Source organism: Temnothorax longispinosus, chromosome 11 (assembly GCF_030848805.1).
Source record: "Temnothorax longispinosus isolate EJ_2023e chromosome 11, Tlon_JGU_v1, whole genome shotgun sequence".
Taxonomy (NCBI): Eukaryota; Metazoa; Arthropoda; class Insecta; order Hymenoptera; family Formicidae; genus Temnothorax; species Temnothorax longispinosus.
In genome coordinates, this window is record NC_092368.1 from 14180004 (window position 1) to 14194067 (window position 14064).

General features: G+C 33.2%; 1 protein-coding gene across 3 annotated transcripts; it reads right to left on the reverse strand.

Annotated features, from left to right (window-relative positions):
• Positions 1–305: 305 nt before the first annotated feature.
• On the reverse strand, positions 306–5991 carry LOC139822065 (very long chain fatty acid elongase AAEL008004-like). Of its 3 annotated transcripts, XM_071793587.1 has the most exons (7): positions 5884–5988; positions 5333–5418; positions 3951–4144; positions 3438–3527; positions 3252–3308; positions 1664–1906; positions 308–646 (listed from the first exon to the last, which is right to left on the reverse strand). In XM_071793587.1, the coding sequence occupies exons 2-7, from the start codon at positions 5388–5390 to the stop codon at positions 482–484; spliced, it is 807 nt and encodes a 268-aa protein (XP_071649688.1). In that variant the 5' UTR covers positions 5391–5418; positions 5884–5988; the 3' UTR covers positions 308–481. The 3 variants fall into 3 exon arrangements, with proteins under 3 accessions (XP_071649689.1, XP_071649688.1, XP_071649690.1); XM_071793588.1 differs by lacking the exon at positions 3252–3308 and having other exon boundaries at positions 306–646; positions 5884–5991; XM_071793589.1 differs by lacking the exon at positions 5333–5418 and having other exon boundaries at positions 5884–5969.
• Between the last annotated feature and the right edge of the window lie 8073 nt (positions 5992–14064).

Below are 14064 nucleotides of genomic sequence, written 5' to 3' on the forward strand. Positions count from 1 at the left end.
TTTTCCGAGATTCGTCCTGCATGGGGAGCCATCCTGAACATATAACAAGCTTGGACAGTAAAAAACGCTATTTACGTAGAAACACCCATATATAGTTTGTTTAGGAAAATTTAAAAGTTAATAAGATCTTTATTGTAATTATATTCGGTCAAACTGGAAGAGGCTAAAAGAATTATGTACATTTTTTCGTTATAAATGCTTAAGTAGTGAAATAAAAATGTAATAAAATAAATAAATTTTAATTTTTAAATATAAATAAATAAATAAATATTTAAGAAAGAAAAGATATAACATTAAATTAAAATAATTAAATTGCTGCATTATAGGTTGTAGCCATATATTTTGTTCTGTGTTTCCTTAACAATATTATTCCTTTATTATTTATATAAAACTTAGATAAAGATAGATTATATATAAATTTATTTTTGTCGAATTTATTAATTATCTCCAAAGTGTAATATTTATAACTAATTATTTATAACTAATTGCTACTTATTTTCTTCTTATACGCTTGACGATAAAAGTTGTTAAATAAATACATAAAACTTATAGTAATTATTACGCACAAATAAGTCAGAGCTTTTGGTGTTCGACAATCCATGATCAATGTTAATATTAGGTGAATTAACATTAAAACAAACTGCAGCTGAAATTTGAAACAGAATTAGAGAGTTATTAAATTTGATTTGTATAGCTAACGTTTCCGTAATTTGTTTATCTTATTTGACAAACAATTAAATTAAAAATATATAAAAATTAAATTAATAGATATTGGCGAAACATCCTATCATTTTTGGTTAAATTAATAGATACTATCTACTATTTTACGACATTAAAGAAGAAGAATAACAAAGAAAAATAACACAGACATTTATAACAAAATTCTGTCATGTGTATGTCGTCAAAAATATTACGATAGAACATAATATAAAATATGTGTACAGTTTTTGTTACCAATCTTTTTGGAAACCAGTTTTTTTAATTTTTCCAATTTTTTGGGAAATAATTGATTGAATCTCAAAGAATTATACATGAAGTAGGGGTAGAATTTCCCGAGGAGTGCTATAAAGTACTATTTTTTGTTACCGATCTTTTTGGAAACCGGTCCCAAATGACCGAATCTCAAAGAATTATACATAAAGTAGGGGTTAAATTTCCCGGGGAGTGCTATAAAGTATATAATTTTTCGTTACCAATCTTTTTGAAAACTGGTATCAGAAGTTTGATGAATTTTTTGGGAAATAAAATATCGAATTTTAAAGAATTGTATATAAAACAGAAATAGAATTTTCCGGAGAGTGCTATAAACTGTTTAGTTTTTTGTTACCGATCTTTTTGAGAACCGGTATCTTTTTGGAAATCGGTTACGAAATTTTCCAGAGAGAGAGAGAGAGAGAGAGAAAGAGAGAGAGAGAGAGAGAGAGAGAGAGAGAGAGAGAGAGAGAGAGAGAGAGAGAGAGAGAGAGAGAGAGAGAGAGAGAGAGAGACTATTTGCGTGTCTTATTACATATGTCCTCCGGAGCGAAGCCCGGGTAACGAGCTAGTATACAATATTATTAGATATATTTATAATATTATAAAAATACATATTTATAATATTATAAACATCTTTGCTTAATTTCTGTAATTTGCTTGAACAGTCAATTATACAAGAGTTAATTACCAGCTGAATCCAAGTCATATATTTCTTCCACCAGAGATACTTTTTGTACTTAGGGCCAAGAGCCGCGATGAAATAATAACTGTACATAATAACATGAACCAAAGAATTCAAGAAACCTAGGATAACACCTTGTTCACCAGGCAGGAATTTCAAATAGCACCACGAGACGACTACCACGATAGTATGATGGTAAACATGAAGAAAAGTAATCTGATTTTGCTTCTTTCTCAAAACGAAAAATACCTTAAAAAGCAAAACATTTAAATATTAAATTTCTTCTTACATTTTTACATTTTTTCTATAAAATTCTTTGCTTAATTTTATTTAAACGTTTTCTTATATTTAAAATATCTGTTAATTAATATCTTAATTTTTAATGTTATTAATGATTTTTATTTTGAAGAGATATCAATGTCTATAAAACTGATACATGTAATAATTAATAATAAAAAAAAATTAATTTAAAAAGACGTATGTGAGTAATCAAATTTTCATTAATTATATCGTTTATGATAAATTTATGTATTACTTCTACATCAAAAATACTTTTGTTTCAACTATTCAATATTTTTTATGCTTTATAATATATTCTGACATTATGTCTGAAAAAAGTAGAATTTAAAAAAGGTTGTTCAATTTGTTGAAGGTCATGCGTACAATCGACAAATCCTTTTCCGATGACCGAGTTAGCAAAACGCTTTATTCATATTTCAAAATGTTTCGTTGCAATAGCTTTCATTGGGTAACTGACTAAAGACTAAACAATGGTTCCACTTTTAATCGATAACGAAAGCATGATATACGCTTCATTGTCTTCTTAAATCTTTGTAAGTCGGCTAACTCACGCATTTTAATTTCTAACTAATCAATTAATTCAATTAATTTTGTTATTTAATTTAATTAAATGTTATGTACTTAGAGCCAAGTGCCACGATAAAATAATAACTGTACATAATGACGTGGACCACAGAATTTAAAAAACCTATGATGACGCCTTGTTTACCGGGCAAGAACTTCAAATAACACCACGAAGAGATGACCGTTAAAGTATGATGGTACACATGAAGAAAAGTAATCTGACTTTGCTTCTTTCTCAAAACAAACAATACCTTGAAAAGCAGAACATTAGAAGTTACATATTTTCTTTACAAAATTTTTTGTTTATTTTCAACTAAACGCTGTTTTTAATATTATATATAAAATAGTTATTTATTGATTTTAATTTGATATGTTATTAATGATTTGTATTATTTTAAAAAGATATCTAATATACTTCTTATGTTTTTTTTTTAACATACTTTGATATTTTGTTTAAAGGAGAGAACATTAAACATTTTTTTCAATTTATTAAAAATAATGCGAACAATCTACGTATATTTTTTCGATGACGAGTTAGCAAAATGTTCTGTTTATGTTTCAAAATGTTTGTTTGCAATAATTTTTGTTAGTTAATTGTCGGAACAATGGTACCACTTTTACAAGTCGATAAAAGCATGATGTTTTTGTATTAAATTTTTTATAAATTAATTAACTTAAACACTTTAATTTTTAACTAATCAATTATTTTTGTCATTATAAATTTTCTTACCGTGTCCAGAAGTTCGATAATTTTTGCGAAAAAATACCACCAAGCATACTGTAACATCTGTACGAACGACATATACATATATATATAAGTAACATAGTGGAGAAATATATTTGCTATTTATTAAAAACTGTTAAAATTATTTAAATTAAATTAAATATTGTTAACAATTGCGAAAGAAATGCTTACCGCTATTCGTACGTTTTCTGGAGGTAATATATAATCTTGAGTATCATATCCATAAGCGGGGAACAAATATTTAATATCGACGTTCAATATCTAAAATCGACAAATGTTGTTATATTGATTATTGTATGTCTCAAAATATGTGTTAATGTAATAGTTTAATCAAACTTCTTGTTACATTCTTACATATATTAATCTTTTCTTATTTTGAATACCTATTTATATATGTTGGTTTAAAAAAATGTTAATTAAACTTAAATAATTTTTATCAGAACATTTCAAGTTTAAATAATATTAAATATATAAATTATAATTCTCAAGCTATTTAAACGTGTAATTAATAAGTATTTATCTGAAATATCCTTTTGTGATATTTTTAATGGTTTATATGGCATTCTTCTGAACATATAATATGAGAAAATGTAGAACGGAGTATTTATATGTCGTGATTACGTTTTTTTTATTCTTAATATTAAACACTGATGGAATAAATGTACTACAAAAAATTAAACTTACCAAACCTGTCAACCAAATAGTACTGAATAGTACTTGAAATGCGTTATATAAGATCAGAACGGTATTCAGCTGAAAGGCCGGTCGTTTTTTCATTATTTTTGGTCCAACTTTTAAAACAAATATTAAATATGCGCTGACGATACATAACATAGGACCCGGAGATTCCATTAGAAACCAAGTATCTACCACTGGATCTGTCACAGAGAAAAAAAATATTATTTATTTATTTTTGGCAAATTTTTTAAAAGTAAAATGTGTTATTCTTATCTATACACATTTACGTATAATATATATGATAAAATATAAAGTAATAATTGCGTAAATATTATTAGAATATGCGTGAAAATAGCATTAAAATTCATCTGTGAAATATTAAGCAAAATAGTTATCACATGTTAATATCGTGTTATGTATTATGAATAAAGTAGGTATTATTATATGAAACGTAAAGATTATTCCTAAATCCTTTTACATTATGTGTCTGATAAAATGGATGTGCTTGGAACATGCGTATATTTATATTTATTAATTTCCACGATAATTTATGCGAGTATATGTACGAGAGATGTCGTTTATAAAAATCATTCTAACGATGACGAACCTCTTAACATAACAAAATATTAGATAACAAGTTACCTCTGTCAAGTTTCACGTGCGTATATAATTATTTATGTCAGGTATATTTGCATTCACAAGACTACTTATTGATTCTTTCTTTATTTAACATAAAACAAAGCAGTTAATTGAGTTGTACGATTAATTATGTGATTGCATGTAAGAATTATTCTTCTTAAGTGTGACAGAAAAATTTTGCGGCGTTGAATAAATACATTAGACGTCGTTAATACATATATATACAACTGTATAAATCTATAAACAGCGTATTGTATTTTCGTTACATATAAACAAAAAATTCGTTTTAACGATATAATTTAAAACATTTTGTAAATTTCTGAGTTTATTTATAAAGAAAAATATTCTTTATAAATATAACAATACTCTTATGGTAGATTTTGTGCCATTTTGTTAAAAAGAACTTTTCACAACACCTCCACGGAAAGTTCGACTTTCCATGCCTGTAGAGAGGGGCGAAAGTGACCAATTTCACGCCAGGACGGCATTAGCGGGACCTCCCTAGGGAGGAAAGTGGTTACTTTCCGCCCGCTATGCCGTCCTGGCGTGAAATGGCCACTCTCGCCTCTCTCTAGGCATGGAGGTCGAACTTTCCGTAAAGATATTGTGAAAAATATCGTGTGCACCTCGGGGCGAAAGCTTTTTCAGACTCGGTTGATTCGCCGCTCTCGCCTCGCCGGCTCGGGCGACAAACTTCACACTCGTCTGAAAAACACTACTTTCGCCCCTTAGTGCACAATATACTATACCTCGAACATTTCTTAAGACTTCATTATAGTTGCTAATAAGTTGTATGAGACTAGCCATTTTGATGATGTTTTATTTACCAGAAAGCCTGAAATATATCAATTTTGTTTATCACATTAAACAAATTATACTGTTGTAAAAAACAAGTAGTCGATGTAAATCTATCATAAATTTATATTCGCTCTGCTTTTGAAAAATCTTGATGCACATTCAATAAAAAAATCGTGCTGTTTTACTATTTTATAATATACCTATTATGATGTGTAACAAATAATGAAAATTAAAAAGTTAAAATTAATACTTGATAAAATCCTAATAAATAAAAACAAAATAAATAAACAATACAATATAAGAAAGTCACTAAAATAAAAACTGAAACGTCAGAAACAACATGCGAAGTTATGTAACCGCAAATATTTAATTGTCTAACTAACTACAATATTCTTATATAAAAGAATATGACAAATATAAAAAATAATAATTACCCGTTTATCATGGTCGATATTTATTCGTAAGGGAAAAAATAGCACATTAAGAAAATAATGACAATTACCTGAGACACACGTTCCTGATGTACGTACGTGCCAGTAAGATTTACGAAGACGAGTGTGCGCTAGCTAAACTGTTGGAATTGCATTTAAAATTTGATACGCTCACTATTGGTTAGAGATTATAAATCTAAATCATACGAGTACGTATACGTCATATGCATAATGTTATATCCGGTTCTCTTTTATATAACTTTCATGTACATACAATACGTTATGTAAACTATAGATTTTCAGTCTAGATCTAGGAGGCATATTATATTGTATTGAAATGAAGCCTTGGAATATGTTTCCTCCGCCTATCTCAAGATTCACAGGTTGAATCTAATATCTCTGCTAATGAGCTCTTATGTCTATTTTTATCAATGTATAAGATTAATTTGTAGCGAACACACTTTAACTTAAATGCTTAACTCAGCGACTTCAGTCTTGGTTTAACTTATCTTTTCTAATTCTAAGAATTGGAAAAAGATAATTTTTCTAATTCTTAGAACTAGAAAAATATAAAAGGTAAGTTAAACAGGGTTGTAAACCGAATCAAACCGTTTTGTAGTTTGTACGCTCCGAGAAAACGGATCACAATTTGAATTGTAAAATCTCTCCGATCCGGAGCAAACCGTTGTTTATTATAATTTAAAATGCTTATTCGGTATCAAACCGGAGCATTAAAAAACCGGTTTTGGAGAGCGGTTTCTTTATTTAAAAAGAAGTTATTTAAAAACAGAAAAATATAATAAATTAATATATATTATTATTGATACACTAGTATATATTGTGATATCAGATATGACGTTTTTATACGTCCGTCACAAGGGCGCGGAGAGAAAGAGCGCAAGCGACACGAGCGCGAAATTGGATGGGATCTCGCAGTATCGTTTTATATACGTATATTAAACGTAAGTATGGTATAAAACTGGTATAGGTATATGGCATATACGTATATAGAATTAACGTTTTTTATACGATAGTGTAATATACGTTTATAACATTCGTTTTTACTACGTATGTTTAATACGAAACGTACTTTATACGTTGGAAAATAGTTTATGTAACACCAGAATTTCATCTACGTTTATAATACGTATAAAAATAATATAATATTCTATTTAAATAAGCGTTTTTTTAATACGTTTATAATTTGCAAAAAATATCCCTTTAAATAACGTCTTAGAAATAGGATTTAATATCCAGGTATGATATACTTTTTAAATACGTTAATAAAAGGTTGAGCGTATATTATATTTATATGCTTTTACCGGGGTAATTTTTAACAAATAATAAACGTATTTTATACCACATCCTGTGCAGCTAATTACAAATTCGTTGAAATATTATTTATGAAATGAAAAACATAAACATTTGGAGAATACGATTATAATCCAGGTACGATTATTCAATTTTAATTATATTCTTTTTCGTTATTATATTCTTTTTTCATAAATATATTTACGAACACAACATTTCATAATGAGCCGGCACTGGTTTCTGACATTCACCCGACATTAAGAAATATTATATCATATATCCAATTCAAAATTGTATTACTCTTTTTAAACTGAATTTGTTTCTTAAGATGATTTTTGAAAAATTATATATTTGCGCTGGTTATGACATATGTAGACTATATATAACGTTTACATCAAATTAAGAAGTAGTCTACCACGTAAGGCAGTTGGCTCACGATGCAGAGGTCCCGAGTTCGAATCCCACCAAGGTAAGTGTGTTTTTCAAATACGAAAAAATATTTATAATCATGGACTGCATCTTAAGAAACAAATTTAGTTAAAAAATAGTAATAAAATTTCGAAATAAATAATTTTTTTTATGTCGGGTGAATAATTATTCGAATTTAATTCGTATATGTATAACGTTTAATACGCGAATAAAAATTGATATATGAAAACGTATATGAGACGGTCATAGAAACGGAAATTATACTCAAGTCATATACGTTTAATATATCATGTTTATACTATACGTTAATACCATAAATATACGTATATTATATACCTTCTTGTTCTTATTGGGCGCGCTGCTCGCTCTTGTGATGTTTTGCGTTTTGGCGTTCAAAGCTTTCGCACTCGATCTTGTCGTTCTCTTAGACGGCGAGTTGAACGTGTTTACAGAAAATTTTCGAACTAATAATCCTCCACGATTTGTCTTGCCAAGACGTTATCGGAATTTAATTAAAATTTTAAGTAATTAACTCGACCGCGATATCTTAATGTTATGTTCGTTTATAATCGGGCCAAGACTCACAATTCGATTAAATAAATAACTAAATAAGCGGGTAGATGATGAGCACAAGATTACAAATAATAAATAATTAAACATATACTTAGATGACAATTTAATAAATAATCAATCAATTAATAAATAATTAAATAAAATACAAGCAACAAGCGAAATATATTAGTACCGCTGTAGAAAGAAATTTTGAAAGCATTGTAGAATATTATTCAAGCATTGAGTGATTATCCAAAACAGTTTGCTCCGAGCAATTTTAGCTCTGTTCTCTCGAAAGTCTCAAATTTTAACGATTCGGTTCGGTTTACATCCTAGGTTCCAAATAATTTACTCCACAAATTTATCCGGTTTTTAAAGTGGTTTTTGAACTCGAACCGATTCAAAAACGTTCCAAAGAGCATATTTTTACTCCGGTTTTATTATGTATTAATTAACTCCTTTTTAAAGAAACCGTTCCAAAATCAGTTTTTTATGCTCCGGTTCGACACCGCGCGAAGCAATTTTAAAATTCGAAATTTGCTTTTACCGGAAGTAATAATTAACGTGAAAGAAAAAAACTTTCTTAAAATTATTAGAAAAGATAAAAACAAGGTACTGATGGGTATGCAAAGAAGGTAATCCATTTAGATAGAAGTAAGTTTTTTACTGCTATGTGGAAAATGTTTCAAGAAGAAAAATATAGAAATTCCTTTTTTTTTCATTAAAACGCAAAAGATAACATATTTCAATAAAAATTAAATAATATTACAGAAATTACATGATATTACATAAGGCATTGCTTGTTAAAAAAACTTTAAACATATTAATGATAGTAATATATTCACGTGATTTTTTAAGATCCTAAAATAGCAGTTGTGTAGCAGATAATATACCTATATGGAAATAAAGAAGTTATATTTGTTATTCGCCTAAATATCTTAATTATGCATGTTAATTTTACTAGCTGGTTACCCGGGCTTCGCCCGAGAGTCGTTTTTCTTCAAACGACTTCATTTGTGTTTCAATATCTTTAATCGAAAAAAATTCCTTTATATTTATTTTTATTCAAATTTTATTATATTTATGTATTATTAATTAAATTATAATATTTCAAATTGCACAATATATTTTTTATTCAATATACCGATTCCCAAAAAGATCGGTAACAAAAAACTATATAGTTTATAGCACTCCCCGGGAAATTCTACCCCTATTTTATATACAATTCTTTAAGATTCGATCAATTATTTCCCGAAAAATTCGAAAAATTTCTGATACCGGTTTCCAAAAAGGTCGGTAACAAAAAATTATACACTTTATGGCACTCCCCAGGAAATTTTACCCCTGTTTTATATACAATTTTTTAAGATTTGGTCAATTTATTTCCCGAAAAATTGGAAAAATTTCGGATACCGGTTCCCAAAAAGATCGATAACGAAAAACTATACACCCTATAGAACTCCCCGGAAAATTCTACCCTTATTTTATATACTTTTGGTAAAAATTCGGTCAAATAGTTTAAGAGTGTATAAAGAACAGACATACATACAGTCATTCTATTTTAAATATATAGAGATTATTGATATCCGCATCATATTGTTGACAATATTATAGAAACCACAAAAATAGTGAATATATTACTGTCTCATTAACATTTATGTTACAAAGTTAATAAATTTATTCAATATTTTATTTTTTTCTTCAATTTCTATATTACCAGAAAACCTTTTCAATAAGATTTACGGTTCAAATTTCGTTTATAATCTATTATCTTTGTAACTATTTTCTATGTAGTGTATCAATAAAAATAGGTATAAGAGAAAAATAAGTTTCTTGAACCTTAAGTTTTTTTTCTAATTAGTGAATTGATTTTTATTTTTAATTAATAGTTAGGGGAGAAGGAGGCACTTTAGGACAGAGGCAATTTAAAACATCTCGAATGAAGAACAAAGAGTGATGGCAAAAAAACCAGTTTTTTTGCCCATTTTTTGGACCTCAAAAATTTCAAACTTCTTTTTATGCTAAATAGTACTATATAAAGGGATATTAATCCCAGAGAAGTTTTAAGATGAGCATAGGCATGATTCCGGAGATATGAAGTAGTGAAAGTGATGGTTTCCCATAATATATGAAAGTACACAAAACTCTTCAGTGTCCATACTAAGAAATAAAATATATATGACAAAGTGAAACATATCGTTTCTTAAAGATTTTTTTTACACCGGATTCAAATATGACCTTAGTTTTCGTCTTTAGCATGAAAATTTTCCGAGATAGATGGAGTTGAAGTGAAACTTGACACCGCCTCTCACGAATCGAGCTGTTTATCTTTCAATTTGAGTATTTCCTCGGTAATTGAATTGCTTCAAAGACTTGGTCAGTGGTTAATAAGGAACGTATTTTGAGGGTGCTTTATAAAGTATAAATGAAATAGCGGTGAATAGTAGATCGTCTATTTTCTGAACAATGATATTTGGTTCAGATGAGAAGTCTATTTCGGGCGCGGTGTCCATTTTGGATGCGACGATTGCAGCTTCGATCGGGGTTCTCTCTTTATATCAATTTTGCATATGTTTTGTCGATCGCTCTTCTTCGAGGTGGAGGCATCGACTTCGTCCTTCGAATGTGTTGAGACCGGACACAGATTGAATGTACTATCGATTTCAAATTCAATACGTTTCCGGGTCTCTTCTTCGCGAAGATTACTCTTGCGAGTGAAAACTGCTTTGAACGTTTCGAAGCAAGTATGACGGAATTGTGAATATTTTCCTTCGTGGAAAGCGTCTGTGTTAACGTGTTATTTTCGTCGACGAGTTTATTACGAATTCCATGGTTCTTCTTAGCAGCGAAGAGAGAATGAATCGTAGATGATCCATTCGACAGAAAATACTCTCAATAATACGTAAACTTCAGCCACGCATTCTTCCTTATGCAATACACCCTGACTGGATCATCACTTTCACCCCCTTGTATCTCCGGAACCGTGCTTATGCTCATTTTGAAATTTTACTAGGATTAATGTTTTATCTAATAGTACTAGTTGCCATGAAAAAATTTGAAATTTGAAATCCAAAAAATGGGCAAAATTTGCCACCACTCTTTGTCACTTTTTTTCATGTTAAACGAATTTTTCGGTTGGCAACCGGTCAATAGATATACTTCACATGTGAGCTTCCGCGCTGTTAACTGTCAAACTAATCTACAAATTGTTAGTGATTTTCGCTGGCTGTTGTAATTATTTTGGCCCGCAAATGTAAGTATTTTTATATTAAACTATTGCTCAAAAGGAAATTTACTTGTGTGTTCTGGTTATGATTATATGTTTTGCGTTGTAATGAACGAAATAATTCGTCAAGAAAAGAGTCAATATTTAAGGTATATCGTATATCGTAAACTATGAAGCAATGTCCCCGCGAGCTCGCCATTGTTAATGCTAGATATATTTTATCTTAATTACTTTTCTGAGCTCTGGTTCAGTCCTCTGCAGTCAGTTAAGCCAGTCAGTCAGTCAGTCAGTAGTGTGAAAACGTTCGCGAGTAGAGCAAAGTATAAAAAGAAATGGAAAGATTTCATAGAATCGAAGATTTCATAGAAATCGTTCACCCCGCCGTAGGAGTATGTATACCTAACACCGTTGCGTGCGTGTCGCCCAGTATGCTTTTCGAACTCCAAGCTGAAGCGTCCAGCGAGCAGTCTTTTAATAAACAAGTCGTTATTTTCGTGAGTGCGCGAGTGTGAATAAGTGTCTGAGAGAAATCCGAAAAGTCACGGACTCACTGTCGGCCTGGGCTTTTTTTTTGAAAAGCATACCGGGCGGCATGCACGCAACAATACGTACATAACTGTATATTAATCCGTAGTGGTCACACGGGGTCCACTGGACCCCAGGCTATTTTTTTCTTAAAAGTATATTATTTTGAAAGTAAAACGCAGGAAGTTTTTTTGCTCTATCTAAAAAAATTTTGATGAATATTTTTGTGAAAAAAGTCAAATTTCTCAAGAAAAAATTTTTTTCTCGCGTTTTTTCAACATAAAAAATGTTAAAAAGGAGAAAAGAGAATTATTGGATTATAAAGAGGAAGTCTCTTAAACTAAATTCCAGTTCAAGGTTTGAGTCGATACATCAAAAAGAACGCAAATGGCAACTGTTGTGGAGTCCATTGGACTCCGTATGTGTGACTACTACGTTATTTTTAGGAGGTGTGACCACTACGGGTTAAAAAAAAAATATATATATATTTTTTAAATTAACCATTCTGTTAACGTTATAGTGGATATGGGTCGATAACGTGCCGGTGCACGAGATCCAACTTTTCAATATGGTGAGGATTCGGATTCCTTACGTACAGGTGTGTACAAATATTTTTTCATAAATTTTAAATTTAAAAAAACTTTTTTTAAATTTCTTTTTTAAATTAAAAAAAAAAATTTTTTTTCAGCCCAATTTTATATATATGGATGAGATCCAAATACGTGGCTTTTATTAATATACAGCACCAGCGTTAGGTACGCTGGGTTAGAAGAATCAATTACTCTCTCGTGGTGGACCACCTTGGCGTGGTAAGAGGGCTCCCCGTTCGGATCCAACGGACTACGTCCGGCGACTTCTGCTCTGCAGAAGTCGCTGCGGTGGCCCGTTGGTGAGGTGCGGGGTCTAAGAGTCCACCCTTCCTGCCGCCGGTCTACGGACCGGAGTGACGGGAAGAATGGGAGCCCGGCGATTCCCTTAGGGACTGGCCTTCGGGTCGGTCCCAATCGCCGGTAGGGGTTGGCGGCTCTAACTGCAATCGCCCGGTCGGCCGGGACCGATAGGGAGGAGTTTTTACTTCTCCCGCCGGCCGGGCCTAGAGAAAAGACATCTCGATAAAAAACCGTGGGGTGGGCCCGAATCGCTAGACCATTGCACGCCGGTACTCCGGCAGGGCAGGGGCGTATGCCTTTGGGGATCTGGGGCTTGGGGGAGGGTGTCTCCTCGTTCCCGAGGCGGGCAGGGATGTCGTCTCGCCGAGGGAACGGGAAAGGCCACCCCAATGCTTCCCTGATGCCGGTGCTCCGGTGGGAAGCGGGGTGGTCAACCCTCTTTCGGGCTGGCCCGGTACGTGGTGCCGGGCCAACCGGAGGAGAGGCCCGCGTCGACGGCTTGCACACCAGGGTTGTGGACCCACGGTGCCATCGGCGCGGAGGGTCGTTTCGGGCCGCTCGGACGTATTCCGAGGTCGGGGCCGGCGGGTCTAGCCGCAGAACGCAAGGGCCGGCGGCGACTACAGATAGCTCGTCAGTCAGTGATCGCCACAACTGGGGGAGTTCCTGTGCCCCGCCCTTTTGCGGGCGGCGGCGGGCCGGGATCGAGTCTCTTCTCGGCCGATTGGGGGGGCCGGGATCGAGTCCGCTCGGCCGGCTTCTTCTCCCGTGCGTCGCGCGCGGGAGATGTACGGTAGGGGCTTTTCCTACCCTAAGCTGACCGATCGAGCAGGCGGGGTCGTCGGCGCGGAGGTCACCTCGGCCGACGACTCGTGACTTTAGGCTGGTCGCCACGGTGGGCAAGGCCATGGGTGGGTTGCGACACCCTTGGTCCCAACCGTCCGTGGGGCCCCCCGCTTGGCAGCACCCGCTGCGGTCCCCCGGGTGTCGGAGCCCGGGGACCCCTGAAAGCCCACGGTGCGTCGGCTCCTTGATGGGCCTCGTCCGTGGGTGTGTAGGGGGCCGGAGGCCAGTGCCCCTGATGGTAATTCCGAGGGCCCGTGCCATAGCCACCTCCCCTGAGGAAACTCGGGGGCGCCGGTCGGTCGGATAATTTTCCGGTCGGACGGTGTGGGCATGCCCTGGGTGGCGGAGCCGTAGCGGGGAGTAGGATTAATACGAAAATGAGTTGTAACAATTTAAATCCCACCAGGACAAGCTTAGGGAGCAACGGCAACAACCGGGGGTTGGAGGACTCCCGGAGGGGTTGCGACGACAAG

What these genes read in the sequence shown, in the direction of transcription:
- LOC139822065 (XM_071793587.1), bottom strand. Translation starts at nt 5,390, where the DNA reads ATGGCTAGTCTCATACAACTTATTAGCAACTATAATGAAGTCTTAAGA. An exon ending in TTATCGAACTTCTGGACACG is followed by an intron (nt 1,907 to 3,251) that starts GTAAGAAAATTT and finishes TTGCTTTTTAAG; the next exon opens with GTATTTTTCGTTTTGAGAAA. An exon ending in ATATGACTTGGATTCAGCTG is followed by an intron (nt 647 to 1,663) that starts GTAATTAACTCT and finishes TTCAAATTTCAG; the next exon opens with CTGCAGTTTGTTTTAATGTT.